Source organism: Salmo salar, chromosome 16 (assembly GCF_965601325.2).
Source record: "Salmo salar chromosome 16, fSalSal1, whole genome shotgun sequence".
In the NCBI taxonomy this organism is placed as follows: Eukaryota; Metazoa; Chordata; class Actinopteri; order Salmoniformes; family Salmonidae; genus Salmo; species Salmo salar.
This window is the reverse complement of record NC_138306.1, coordinates 44,786,698-44,800,404: the sequence shown is the minus strand read 5'-3', so window position 1 is coordinate 44,800,404 and position 13,707 is coordinate 44,786,698. Positions and strand designations below refer to the sequence as shown.

General features: G+C 40.9%; 2 protein-coding genes across 3 annotated transcripts; one reads left to right on the top strand and one right to left on the bottom strand.

The window, feature by feature from the left end:
- Nucleotides 1-6,317: 6,317 nt before the first annotated feature.
- LOC106573913 (testis expressed 45) lies at nt 6,318-10,639 on the bottom strand. Of its 2 annotated transcripts, XM_014149368.3 has the most exons (8): nt 9,998-10,636; nt 9,562-9,668; nt 9,156-9,250; nt 8,896-8,996; nt 8,482-8,600; nt 7,807-7,996; nt 7,617-7,705; nt 6,318-6,824 (listed from the first exon to the last, which is right to left on the bottom strand). In XM_014149368.3, the coding sequence occupies exons 1-8, from the start codon at nt 10,521-10,523 to the stop codon at nt 6,684-6,686; spliced, it is 1,368 nt and encodes a 455-aa protein (XP_014004843.2). In that variant the 5' UTR covers nt 10,524-10,636; the 3' UTR covers nt 6,318-6,683. The 2 variants fall into 2 exon arrangements, with proteins under 2 accessions (XP_014004843.2, XP_014004845.2); XM_014149370.3 differs by lacking the exon at nt 7,617-7,705 and having other exon boundaries at nt 6,698-6,824; nt 9,998-10,639.
- A 1,002-nt stretch (nt 10,640-11,641) lies between these two features.
- Nucleotides 11,642-13,252, top strand: LOC100136537 (ubiquitin-ribosomal protein eL40 fusion protein). The gene is made up of 5 exons (XM_014149371.3): nt 11,642-11,781; nt 12,223-12,334; nt 12,483-12,569; nt 12,690-12,792; nt 13,095-13,252. Exons 2-5 carry the CDS (start codon nt 12,232-12,234, stop codon nt 13,186-13,188), a joined length of 387 nt encoding a protein of 128 aa, XP_014004846.1. The 5' UTR covers nt 11,642-11,781; nt 12,223-12,231; the 3' UTR covers nt 13,189-13,252.
- Nucleotides 13,253-13,707: the final 455 nt, after the last annotated feature.

Genomic DNA, 13,707 nt, shown 5'->3' with positions numbered 1-13,707 from the left:
CCGTCATGATAACTGGGTCATTGTCCTTTCAGGTTTGTGAAATCAGGTTTGACATATTTACATCTACCCACCAACTCACAGTTTTGCTCAACAAAGCAGCTCCCAAAACATGGTAATCAGCAGCTTGGGTTCAAGGTTATGTTGCTGTTTCGTCATTCTCCTATTTGTTTTTACACATATCATACTTAGTCAGGTGTAAAAAAGGGAGCAAATCCAAGAACTAAACCTGTCATTGCCCAAACAGACACTAACCTTCACTAACCTCAGCAACACACTTATTGAATACCACGTCTCATAATACCCATAAAACCTAGCGGTAAAACTCGGAAATGGTTCCAATCCTTTTTTCCACCATACATTTTTCTGTAGGAGATTTTAGAACTACTTCATATAAGGTCTGTGTTTCGTGTAGGCTTACCCTGGCGTGATGTTTTGATAACCGTTCAAATGTCTCTCAGACAAGGTAACTTTTATCAATATATTCACATGAAATTACCCCCCAAAAAGAAATGCTAATTAGACGCTAATGTGGCTATCATTGGGGACTACACATCCTGTCGCAAGCTTTGATGAATCACTCAAGGCCCAGGGTGGAAAAAAACTCAATTTCTCCATGTGAACTCTCATCGACGAGTAGCAAGTAATCAAGCGAGTAGATATTATAACCTTTTAAGTTTCTAGTTTGATATTGAAATGGTGTATTTCTCGTGTGTATTTTTGTTTAGCGTTTTTCTAATTACCTAGCTAGCTACCTTAGCATGTTTTAATAGCTAGTTGCACCGTATCTCACTGTGGTGCAGTCGGACTTTCCCTACAGGCGGTGACATGCTAGAGAAAGTGCCTAACGTTAGCGGTCAGCGCTAACTAGCTAACGTTAAATATCTCTGCCCTGGTGGACTAGCTAGCATGTCACCACTCGTGGGGTCTGGGTAAAAGTCTGACTACACGGACAATGAGCTAACGTAACTATGTAGCTAAACGTTAGCTAAATATCTCTGCCCAGGTGTGCCAATATTAACTAGCATGTCACCACGTTGAAAAGTGTGACTACACGAAAGGTGAGCTAACGTTAACTAGCTGGCTAGCTAGCTCACAAAGGACTTGTGGGCTCAATGTTTTCCCATGTAAAACCCTTTTAATACTCTTATGTTCATCCTTGAAAAATGCCATAAGGTCTGGAATAGACACCAAAGTCAACTGCTCTGCTAACTAGCTAGCTAAAGTGTGGTCAGTGGCCAGCTAAGACAGAAAGGTGATGGAAGAAATTCAACACTTTATTCAATTCATTTCAATACAGCACATGGATTCCTAATGGATTGGGCTCAGGTCTCTGATCGCACTGGTAAACGGTTGACAGTCGGCTAGAGATGGTGTGCAGGAGCTTCCTGCAGGAATTTGTAGTCTTGCTGGGGTCTTCTCTGTTGCTAAGTAGCATTTAAAAAAATTTAAATGGAAGCGAATATATTGATAACATTCACCTTGTCTGAGAGGGAATTACAGTTATCAAAACATCACAACAAGGTAAGCCTACACCAAACTAGGGCTGTTAAGGTAACCTTATTACTGCCACACCGGCGCTCACCAGTTATGATGGTAGTCAAATTCCATTTGACCATTTAGTCAGGGTAATTAGGGTTATCCAAGCTCTGATGCTGCTGATGGTCATTAGTAGCCTACCAAACTTGCTAACTGCCTGGTACTCAGCACTCTATTGTCCTTCTAACCACTCTGACTTCAATGCAAATGTATCGAAAATCTAATCAAAGATGTTGCGCAACATTTCTATTGACTGCAATTGTGTGATAAAGTTTTGATGGCCTCTATTAAAAAGAGGAGGATCAGCTTTCTATAGGCTAGACCTACTATAATTATTTATCAACTTTCTTAATATTAAGCACATTGCTTTGCTTTACAAAAGGAGTATAGCCTACCTGGCTGGCATGAAAATTAACCATGGGAAAAGAGTCCTCCATTTGTTATTTAAGTGCATAGATGACATCTATTTTTTTCCCATGCCCCTGTTCCGATACAGGTGCATGATAATGGTCCATTCTAAATAACAACTAATATCAAAATCAATATCATATATTATTTAGTATATGTAAAGACATTTAAATTAAGAATAGTCTGATGCATGACAATATTAGCCTTTCACTTGTGAATGATGCCCAGCTTGTGCAATAAGGCAAGAAATATCGCATACTTTTGTGTGAATTTTTCAAATCATAGTCACACACCTCATGTAGCCTAGCCCAAAGGCCTTTGTGTTTTGATAAGGTTTGTATCCCAACTAAAATGGCCAAATAACTTCTTAAAATGTAGAACATTAATCCGCTATATAACTGGTGTAGAGCCTAACTGGCATACATAGGCTGCAAGTGAGTTTCAAGTTTGGGGAAGATAATTTTCACCGTAAAAATGCATCTTCATAATAAAGAATTACATGCATAATCGCATTTGCTGTCACTTTCGAGAAGTGTTTTCCCGCTAATTGATTGCATTTTGGAACATTCGCACTTATAGACTACTGCTGTGTGCGCATTGCTGCGCTTATAAAGTGAAAATATTGCCTAATAGTTTATCATAAATGTAAGCTTAACGATCAGCCTCATTGCTTTAAAAAAAAGTTGTGAGTGGTTGTATTAATTTGGAATCTAATCAACTGTCCCAGAGTATGTTTGGAATATTTATTTATTGTACAAAAGGACAAATTGACCAATAGAATAGGCCCCCCCCCCCCCCCAAAAAAAAAATATATATTTAATATATATATATATATACACTATGGGGATAGTTGTTTGACATAGGCTAGTGCTTTTGCTATTTGCTATGCCTACAGATTTTTGGGGCTGACTAACTCATCTTGTTGGCTGACGAAAAGTAGGCTAAATGCAGTAGTGGAAAAAGTACCCAATTGCCATACTTGATTAAAAGTATTTTTTATTAAGGTCATTCAAGTAAAAGTGAAAGTCACCCAGTAAAATACTACTTGAGTAAGTCTAAAAGTATTTGGTTTAAATATACTTAAGTATCAAAGTAAAAGTATGAATAATTTCAAATTGCTTATATTATGCAAACCAGACTGCACAATTATTATTTTTTTTAATGTAAGGATAGCCAGGGTGACACTACAACATGCAGACAATTTACAAGCAAAGCTTTTATGTTTAGTGAGTCTGCCAGATCAGAGGCAGTAGGGATGACCAGGGGTGTTCTCTTGATAAATGTGTGTATCATGACACAAGGCGAGACACAGATGCAGACACAGGAGGCAGATGGTTGGAGTTTAAGATGTTTAATAATACAAAAGGTGTAGGCAAGAGAATGGTCGTGGACAGGCAAAAGGTCAAAACCAGTTCAGACTCCAGGAGGTACAGAGTGGCAGATAGGATTGAGGTCAAGGCAGGCAGAATGGGCAGGTACAGAGTCCAGAAACAGGCAAGGGTCAAAATTGGGAAGACTAGAAAAAGGAGAATAGCATAGGCAGGAGAATGGGAAAAACCGCTGGTTGACTTGGGAACATACAAGATTAACTGGCACAGAGAGACAGGAAACACAGGGATAAATACACTTGGGAAAACAAGCGACATCTGGAGGGGGTGGAATCAATATCAAGAACTGGTGAACAGATCAGGGTGTGACAGCGTGAATTGGACCATTTTCCTGTCCTATTAAGCATTCAAAATGTTCCGAGTACTTTTGGGTGTCAGGGGAAATGTATGGAGTAAAAAGTACATAATTTTATTTAGGAATGTAGTGAAGTAAAAGTTGTCAAAAATATAAATAGTAAAGTACAGTTACCCCAAAAAACTACTTAAGTTGTACTTTAAAGTATTTTTACTTAAGTAATTTACACCACTGGCTAAATGTGGACAGTTCTAACATCTTCAATATGCGTCTCTGAATTCGATAAGAGAGATGCGTGCAGTTGCGTTCCCGATGTGCCTGTCTTCATTCACTTAGCCTACTTCTTAGCTGAAATGCCTGTGAGAAGGACCTGATCACATGAAAGGCATTGGCTACATCTGAGAGAGCCGTGAGAAGTGCTTCGGAGCGCCGCAGCCAGGAGAAGGGAATTATAATTCACCTTGTTATATTCAGCCCAAGAGCACAACGGCCACTTTGGCCACAAAAGGCATGGATTTTTAGGGGGCATTACAGCTACACAAGGGGGATGCCGCTGGGAAATTTGAGGCATGGTGAGCATATTACCAAGTGCTTATCAAATTTGTGAATGAGAGACCAATGAAGTGTGTGCAGCTTGCGACTTTTTTCAAATCATCATTAGAGTCCCTGTCACGTCCTGACCAGTATAAGGGGTTATTGGTTATTGTAGTTTGGTCAGGACGTGGCAGGGGGTATTTGTTTTATGTGGTTTGGGGTTTAATGGGATATGTATTTATGTAAGAGGGGTGTTTGATTTATGTGTTCTGGGGTTTTTGGGTAATGTTCTTGTTTTGTATTTCTATGGTTTTCTATGTTGTGTATTTCTTTGTGTTGGCCTGGTATGGCTCTCAATCAGGAACAGCTAGCTGTACATCGTTGTTGCTGATTGAGAGTCATACTTAGGTAGCCCTGTTTCACCTGTCCCTTAGTGGGAAGTTGTTGTTGCATAGCTGTGTGTTTTAGCCTGCAATCCTGTTTGTTCGATGGTTTTGTTTAGTTTGTGTTCAATAAAAGTCACTATGAGCACTCAACCCGCTGCGCCTTGGTCCACTACGTACAACGACCGTTACAGTCCCATCATGCAGCTTTAGAATGTATTAAACATCAAAACATATAGCCCAACGACATTTGTGTCACAACTAAAGTTGCATAAATAACTATAATTAGGCATAAAGGAGGACCAGTTTCTTTGTTAACAGCTCAACACAGAATTGCCGCATGTGCGCACTTCCTTTCAAATCGTTTGGAGTAAATATCCTTTCTATTTTATTAAGCTATGTTCAATTGTATTCTTCATACTATAAAATAATGCCTCGCAATTATAAGCAAATCTTGTCTACTAAATGGACTAGTGTAGCCCACAACCATATGGCATAGCCATATCAGGCCAAAAATAACTCAAGAGTATGCAATTCTGTTCTTCTGAAATAGACTACATTTTCTTCATATCATGTTTCTTTGAATTTTACAAACACTTCAAACTATGTGAAAAAGCGATTGTAACCATTTCTGTGTTTGACCCCTAGTTTTATGTGTGTTTGACCTACGTTTTATGGGTATTATGACCCACTGTGCCTGATTATACTACAGTTATAAGGCGGTCATGACATGCTCAGTCTTACGATGTTTTATACATTTACCCTTACCAACAGCCACAGTTTCCAAAACAAAGTAGAATTGTGAGTAACATTACATGGAATTACAATAATTAGTGTGAGTAGTCCTATTAAGGTGAGTAGGCCTATTAGGGTGAGTAGGCCTATGGCAAAAGCAAAACACATTCTTCCTTTACCAATGCAAATTGAGAACCTCTGTTGAGGAATGTGATTGTTTTTCTTGAGGCTGCCTGTAATTTTGCATTCTCTGGTATTTTATATTTTGTAAAATATGTGAAATTGTAAAATGCAGGGCTCCCTTGTGAAAGATACCTTGGTCTCAATGGGACTCCCTGTGGAAATAAAGGTAATAATTTTTAAACTTTTTTTACTCGCAGCAATCTGTAGCTGGCTTACCTTACATTATCCAGATGCCTTATACAGAGGGCCCTGGTTTGTGTTTAACCACCTATATGCTAAAGTTAGTCTGACATACTGCTTCGACAGACATGTGCACAAACAGGGATCTACCTGTGCAGAGCACTAACAGTCTCCAAAGTGCCCTTTTGGGTGGTGGTATAAATCCCCCCCCAATTGTTTTTTTGTATACATTTTTTGTCATTGTTGTTCGGATCCCACTGGTCGCATGTCTTTGTCAACTTCACAAACTTCGCCACCCCACACCCCTTCCATTGGTTGCGCTAACGTTAGCTAGGCTAGGGGTTAGGGTTAAGGTTGGGGTTAGGTGAAGGGTTAGCCAAAATGGTAAGGGGAAGGGTTAGCTAACATGCTAAGTAGTTGCAAAGTAGCTAAAAAGTAGTAAGTAGTTACTAATTAGCTAAAATGCTAAAGTTGTCCATGATGGGATTCGAAAACGCAACCTTTGGATGGCTAGATGTTCGCATTATACACCCACCTATCCACCCTGACCAACCACCCTCCTTTAATTTTCCCCTTAAGTAACCATCTGCCTTATGTAACCATACCAAAAGTAACATATCATACTGAATAGAGTGTCTCAGATATACATAAAAAATATGAAATGCTGTGTATAGCCAACTCCTATTGTTGCTGTCATGCCTAAGACTTGTATGGTATGACAGATCTGGGAACAAGTTACCAAAAGGTGACCCATGGGCTTTTATTTCCACATTTATTGGATCATGTGTAGGCAGTCAAATGTACATGTTTAGTCAATAGAGGTAAGCAGTTGCTCCATATCACCAGGCCATTTGCTCAATAAACAAACAAAGCATTGAATAAAGCATACATTTCAAGCGTAGGCCTATTTCTTCCAAAAAAGTAAGCAATTGTTTTGCACCAGAGCTTTTCCCTTGCATATCCCCAAAATGTCCCTTAAATATATAGAGTAAATGCTTTATTTGTGTAAGTGAGTTTTGATAAGGCAGCTCTTTGGTCTCTTTAGAAAGGCATGTGGCTAATGTGTTGTCTAGGTGGGTTGTCCGGGCAGTTCCTGGAGAGAGGCTTGGGCCCAAAAGCCTCCTTATGGGTCGTGGTGAAGTGTTGCTCATTGTAGGGAGCGGTGATGTGGCTGAATTTAATCTACAGACAGACAGTGAGAGAGAGAGAGAGAGGGACACAGAGTGATAGAAAGGGAAAGAGAAGATTAAAAGACACTGGGATAGAACAACTTGCTGATGGGTGCACACAAAGGGGGCAAAGAGCTTGTGTGTGTACATGAACCAGTTTCTTGGTAACAACCGGTTCTCTGAGGACGAATTAGGTATTCTGAGATATTTGTATTGTTTGAGCACTGATAGCGGCAACAAATCTCCAGGCAGAATGTAAAAAAGATGACACATTATGCCATGTGTGTCTAGAGAACATAAAGTGAAATGTGAACATAAGCCTGAAGAAAGGTCAGTTTGACCCTCAAAACTTGTTGGGAAAATGAATGAAATGTACAGGTACATAATTAACAATACTGCCCTCTAGCATTCATTTGTACAACCCTAATTGACTAGAAACTTTGCTGTTGTCTCTCAGCAGTATTGGTTTTCAATTCCAATGGCACAGGAACTTCTGCACCAGTGAATATTTGTTTTACTTATTTAACCTTTATTTAACTAGGCAAGTCAGTTAAGAACAAATTCTTATTTACAATGACAGCCTACTCTGGCCAAACCCTAACCCGGACGACACTGGGCCAATTGTGTGCTGCCCTATGGGACTTCCAATCACGGCCGGTTGCGGTACAGCCTGGAAACTAACCAGGGTCTGTAGTGACGCCTCTAGCACTGATATGCAGTGTCTTAGACTGTTGTGCCACTCTGCAGCTGACTGTTACTTAAGTTGAAAAAGGTGGGGGAAAAAAAAAAAAAGTTATTTAACTACCTGTTGAAGTTGTTTTGGGCTAAGTTCCTGTCTCCTGGATTTTAGTGGGAGGTAGTCCCTTTGAACAGTAGTTGAGGCTGTTCCAGGCTCTGGGGAGTATACCATAAATCTCATTGACAAAAAAAACTACATTAATATGGAATGGAACCCAACTGACTGGGACATGAGAATGTTTTGGTTTCTCTCTCACCTTGGCCGGTCAGCACATGGCCAGAGGGATGGGTATGCGGCCTAGCTCGATGCATGTCCCTCTTGGGGTAGTCTTCCTGGGCTGCGGTGCTGTAGAACAGGCCTCCCAGACTGGGTCGGCCCAACTCCACATTGCTCCTGGTCCTCACGTTGGCGCCACTGAAATGCACCGGCCGCTCTCTGTGGTTTCGCTGCGGAGGGGAGGGAAATCCAACCAGGCCGATTAGGAAGACAGTAGCCAGAAATGCAAGTTGAAATAAAGGTTATGTTGGAATAATGAGGCTGCCCAATGTTGCAGGCCACTCCCATGCAAATAAAAATGATTAATGTGGGAACACCCACAAAATATGAATGTTGGTTCAGCCTACTATCTTTTGCCAAAGAGTACATTTTACATCCTAGGTAGGAAGTGGGAGAACGCAAGGAATGGAAAAGACATGGGAAATGCAAACAAGTACCGCAGGACAACAAGGCCGACATGTATTACACAATAATCACACCTACCGTCAACTTATGTTTTAATTCCCGTAAAACCTGTGCTCTTTTGCATCATAACATTCCTGCATGGCAAGGTGCTATACGGATGTCCTCGATCCATTTAAAGGCCTGGAAGCCAGTGATACACTTTACTCAAATCCAGCCCGTGGATGGGTAAATTGGAGGATTTGGGTTTCACCTCAGAGAAGAAAAAGCCGTTGGTTGTGGCCATCATCCTCAGTCGGTTGCGCCCAGGATCAGTGTCCCCTCTGGGGACTGAGCTGAGAGTCTTGTTCATCTGCATCAGTAGAACAGGGGCTGGGAAACAGGCCCAATACAGGGAGTTAGCCAAGCAGGAGAATGAGAACACTGAAGCACATTCATAAGCTCTTTCAATAGTAATTGCAATCTAAAAGAAAAAATCCAATCCCGCAATTTGTTTTGCAATAGAATATATGAATACATTATATCAACAATAGTTAGCTGTTTTGAAGCAATTCAGTCAGAAAGATAGAAGTAAAAATAGATAATCAGTAAAATCCATAGGGTTAACAGTGCAGTATGTTATATCATTGACGAACAGAGTATTCATTAATAACCTTGGCTTACACACCTGACTTGGCCTCGCGAAACGCATCAGCCATTGTAGATGTCCATTTGTTTTCAGAGAAATCCCCAAGATTGACCTTCAAACGTTCCTTCACATTGACTGGACTGGGTCAGTGAAAGGTTGATATATTAGACAAATCATAAAAACATTGATTATTAGGATTTCGACAGGTATTTTCTTTCATAACAGGAAAATGTGGCACGTTTTCTAACAAGATGACGGAGGTGGTGTGAATTTTGGCATGCATACAGTAAGTCACATACCTAGGATTGCCAGGGTGTCTAAAGGACACATCCTGGGTGGTTTCAGTTTCCAGATTCTTCTGTGGGTCTCCCATTGCCACTGATGAGTGGATTTGCTGAACCGGAGAAGGAAAAGTACAGTACACCATCCGAAAAGTCAAGTATACCCTCAGCAAAATTTCATTAACATCTTATCAAAGGCCTTCTCAAAGAGATGGTGTGGGTTTGTTGTGGCTTTGTACTCCACAGGGAGCAATGAATAGTAAGTAAGATCATTATCAAAGGCCAGTTTAGCGCTCATAGCTAGTTTAATGACCATTCATAGAAAATATTCACATGATTCCATTATTCACATACAGCTACTGTACAGAAAACACAGAATTTCCCAGTAGCCTAACTATTCCAGGATATCAATGGCCATCGATACCTTCTCCACAGGTTGAGGTGGGCTGTGCCATTGTCCCTGGAATGCATCGTTGTGGTGGGAGTCAAAGTGTTGGCCATCCCTGTCCCATTTAAAGGTGGGTTCTCGCCCTGAATCACAAGGGCATTGACAATGTCACAATCTGACTCAAGGTTACACATTTACAAAAACAGAGCTACTCTTTTAAACATACAGTCAGTGTAATGGTTTACTGAAGCACCACACCCAGCATAAAGGTTCATCCAAAACAAGTGTGTGCCCCCGTTCTGCAAAGCTTTATGCCAGGCTTCCATATGCCAGGCAGTGAATGACAAACAATGTAGATAGGCATATATAGGACCTTACCTATTTCACTAATCCAAACAGAGAATGACATCACAGATATAGTATACATGCATCTACTTTTAGACAATAACATAGATTTGAAAGAGCCACTGACCTAGGTGTTTGACCTTGGCCTTGACAATGGGCGACACATTGTATGGGGTGAATGAAGCTTTATGAGTGGTCACAGGAAGCTTCTCCTCCAGCTGTTTCTTCTTAATGGCCATGACTGGCCGGATGGGTATGGTGTGGGTTGAGGCCAGGGGCTGGAAGCCCTCTGCCTGGGTGGTGAGGAAGTTGACCTGCCTGGGGTCTTTATGCATCTGGAAGTTGGTGCACAGCTTAGTCCAAGCAGGTGTGCGGCTGAGGGGAATCTGTGGGTGGTGGGGATATGACTTGACCGCTTCGGTCAGATACTCCTTGATCCGACGCAGGTCTTTGTGCTCGACCTGGGCAGGGATGGGGCGAGAGATGGCGAATCTCTTCGGAAGGGTAGCAAAGGAGTTGAAGTCTGTCTGGAAGGTGGTCTTAAATGCCTCGTCAAGGCCATCGCAACTGTCGCCGCCCCAAAACGGAATGTGTGAGGACTGAAGGAAGTCCTTTCCCATCAAGGGGGCTTGAATCAATGTGCTTACAGCCATAGCACTTCTTGGACTGTTATTACTTCTTCCTGTGTTGTCTTTTTCCTTACATCAATGTGCCTTTCCTGAAATGGTTCTCTCTCTTTTTTTAGAACTGTGGAAAGAAAATGCAGTGGTCTCACCATGGAAACTAAGATAACACAAGTAATGAAGATGTCACAATACAATGAGAACTGAGAGCAAAATTCCCCATTCTTTTCTTAATCATTCTATCTATTCTAGAAACTTTTTTTGTGGATAATATGAATATCTGTCCTATGTAGCCAATCACATACATACCTTGACATGGCCTATTCACCTATCACTGTACATGCATTATGACAGCCCTGAGTGACACATTTTACATTTTCTGTTAATTAGGAATGAAATTAAGATCTGAATGAACAGAAATGACAATGAACAGGAATTAGAATGTTCGTTACCTGCTACTATGTGTGTATTTGTCTATAGCAAAGTGAAGCTTTAATCAGGCAATGAGAGTGACTTACCCATTCCAAAGTGAAGAGCATCACCTGAATAGTGGTAGCTGCACGTTTCCCTGCATCAAGTGTCTTTTATGCATTATTTAGCATTTTGGTGGATAACCTTACAATATCAATTTGCCATGTCTCACGTTCACGTATAAACACTGTTTGCATGGCAATGCATGCAATTAGTAAGATTTTGTTTTTAAACTTATCACCATGGTGCCAATATCACAAACAAAGATTTGCTGGGGGAGAACCTTTCATGGTGTTAATGTTTCACTGTGGCATATTTTCAGCCATTACATTGAACCTGTCATCCCCATTTTTACCTCCACTGATACATTCATGCATTTAGCCATAGGCTATCAATGGCAGTATTTCTAGCAGAAAAGATACAAAACAGACATTGACGATAGATTGTTCTTATAAATACATCCTAATTAAAATAATGCACACCTGAGAAAAGTATGGTAATAGAAATGACCTCACCAGAACAGTGCACTCAGTCACACCAGCAGGTGGCAGTAAAATTCAATTATCTAAACGCCTGGTCCAAGTTAGTGATCGGTTGTGTTCGTTTGAGAATACAATTGAGTAATTCCAGTAGTATATTGCAACTTTCTATCATCTTAAATCTAATTGTGCCCACATTTTGCAACTGTTAGTAGAGTCAGGTTTGATGAAACAGATTTGTGCATGAAAAAAAACTGGTGCGAAGCAGAGAGGGATATGATGTAATATAACTTCCGCCTTGTACAGCCTCTTTTCGTTGAGGCTCAGCTATCTGCCGGGTGGGTGTATATATTTGTCCGTAACAACTTTTGCGAAATTGACTAGAAGACTCATTTATTATGTAATAGAAATACACCAGTGTCCCTCCGCTAAAATAAGTGTCTAAATATCCATTTGGTTATCATATCTGAGACGTGTAAAGTCTAAATATGAGTATTGAAATATAACGAGCTCCAGCATGTGGCAAAGAGGCCTTGCTCGAAGCACCCGCTTGACCGCAGCTGTTGGCTAGTTAGTTAGCTTGCCACAGCTAGCTAGTAAGTTAGCAAGATTGTTAGCGGCTCATTCTAAATGCCAATGGGATAGCTAACTATTCTTCAAAGACTTCATACTTAATGAGCTTTTTTTTAGATGCGCTGGGGATTGGCTGACTTTCTAAGTAGATCAAATATATGTATCTAGCTACTGCCATCAACTCGCACCATATTTTATCCCAACAGCCTACCAGGATGCAGATATTCGTGAAGACGTTGACGGGGAAAACAATCACCCTTGAGGTTGAGCCCAGCGATACTATTGAAAATGTCAAGGCCAAGATCCAGGATAAGGAAGGTATAATATGGTGTGCTAAGTTTCATTTTATCTGTAATATAGTATGACAAAATGGGCTGTTTTAAATACTTAGGGTAGGTGGCTTTTACACTGATACTAGGTGTGTGCTGTAGTGATTTCATTAAATCAATATGCTTTTTATTCTCAGGCATTCCTCCTGATCAGCAGCGTCTGATCTTCGCTGGCAAACAACTTGAGGATGGTCGCACCTTGTCAGACTATAACATCCAGAAAGGTAAGTGATTACGAGTTGTGGGCGCATGTCATGCTGCTCATTAGTTAAGAATCAGCCCTGTGTGAGAACATACCAGTGAACTTTGCATCATCTATCCACTATGGTAATGTTCCCATCCAGAGTCCACCCTTCATCTTGTGCTGCGTCTTCGTGGAGGCATTATCGAGCCATCTCTGAGACAGCTGGCCCAGAAGTACAACTGTGACAAAATGATCTGCCGCAAGTAAGTAGAGCTGAGTACAGTTGCATTAATGGTGGTAATGAACTGTTTTTACAATTAAGGTTAAAGCCTATCTTTACACTGTTTTTAAGTTTCCCCTTTGCAGTAAAAAACATCCATCCACATTTGAGATTGAGGTGACAAATACAACATCTTTCAGAGCAACTGCAGTAATGTTGCTGTGTACAAAGGAAAACTACTTTTAGTAGACCGGATAGTGAGGAAGGAAAGTGCGCTAGGGCAGTGGCTTAGACCGCTGGACCAATCTTGGCCATACATTTTGCACAGTTCTGAACTTGTTGCAGGTGCTACGCTCGCCTCCATCCTCGTGCTGTCAACTGCCGCAAGAAGAAGTGTGGACACACCAACAACCTGCGCCCCAAGAAGAAGCTGAAGTAAACAGTTGGCTTGGTGCTTTTTGTGGAACATAAGCACAACTGTTAAATAAACATACCAAAATGTACTTTGGCTGGCCTTATTTGTCTTGATAATCCAAAATTGTTTTTAAATATAATTTAAAGATTAGGGCCTGGATTCAATCAGATCGAACATTAACCAGCATTTGCAACATCTACATTGCAGATGTTTGAGGTGTAACTGAGCGGCTCCTCTTGTGCGTCACAAACCACTCCCCTATTATCCTTACTGCGTAAGAAGTTAAATGGCGCTAGATAGTCTAGGCTATCGATGTCAGAACACTGATAGGCATAAATCCCTTGATCAAAATTAACATGCATCAGTCTAATTTGAGTGTTTGAACTTGAAATGCAGCTGCATGCGATTTTGTTGGTTATATATAGCCAGGTCTGGTTTCGTTGCATCCAATGGCAGTGTCTGCAATAAGGTAACACGGAGCCGCTTGTGGATTTCAGCGGTGTAAAAGCCACTTTATGCTTGATCCGGCAATGCAGTCCGGAG

Coding starts and splice junctions, on each gene's coding strand:
- LOC106573913 (XM_014149368.3), bottom strand. CDS start 10,523: ATGGCTGTAAGCACATTGATTCAAGCCCCCTTGATGGGAAAGGACTTC. Junction 8,601..8,895: donor GTTTCGCGAGGCCAAGTCAG/GTGTGTAAGCCA, acceptor CCTGTTTCCCAG/CCCCTGTTCTACTGATGCAG. Junction 7,997..8,481: donor ACGGCTTTTTCTTCTCTGAG/GTGAAACCCAAA, acceptor TCCCCTCCGCAG/CGAAACCACAGAGAGCGGCC.
- LOC100136537 (XM_014149371.3), top strand. CDS start 12,232: ATGCAGATATTCGTGAAGACGTTGACGGGGAAAACAATCACCCTTGAG. Junction 12,570..12,689: donor AGACTATAACATCCAGAAAG/GTAAGTGATTAC, acceptor GTTCCCATCCAG/AGTCCACCCTTCATCTTGTG. Junction 12,793..13,094: donor GACAAAATGATCTGCCGCAA/GTAAGTAGAGCT, acceptor AACTTGTTGCAG/GTGCTACGCTCGCCTCCATC.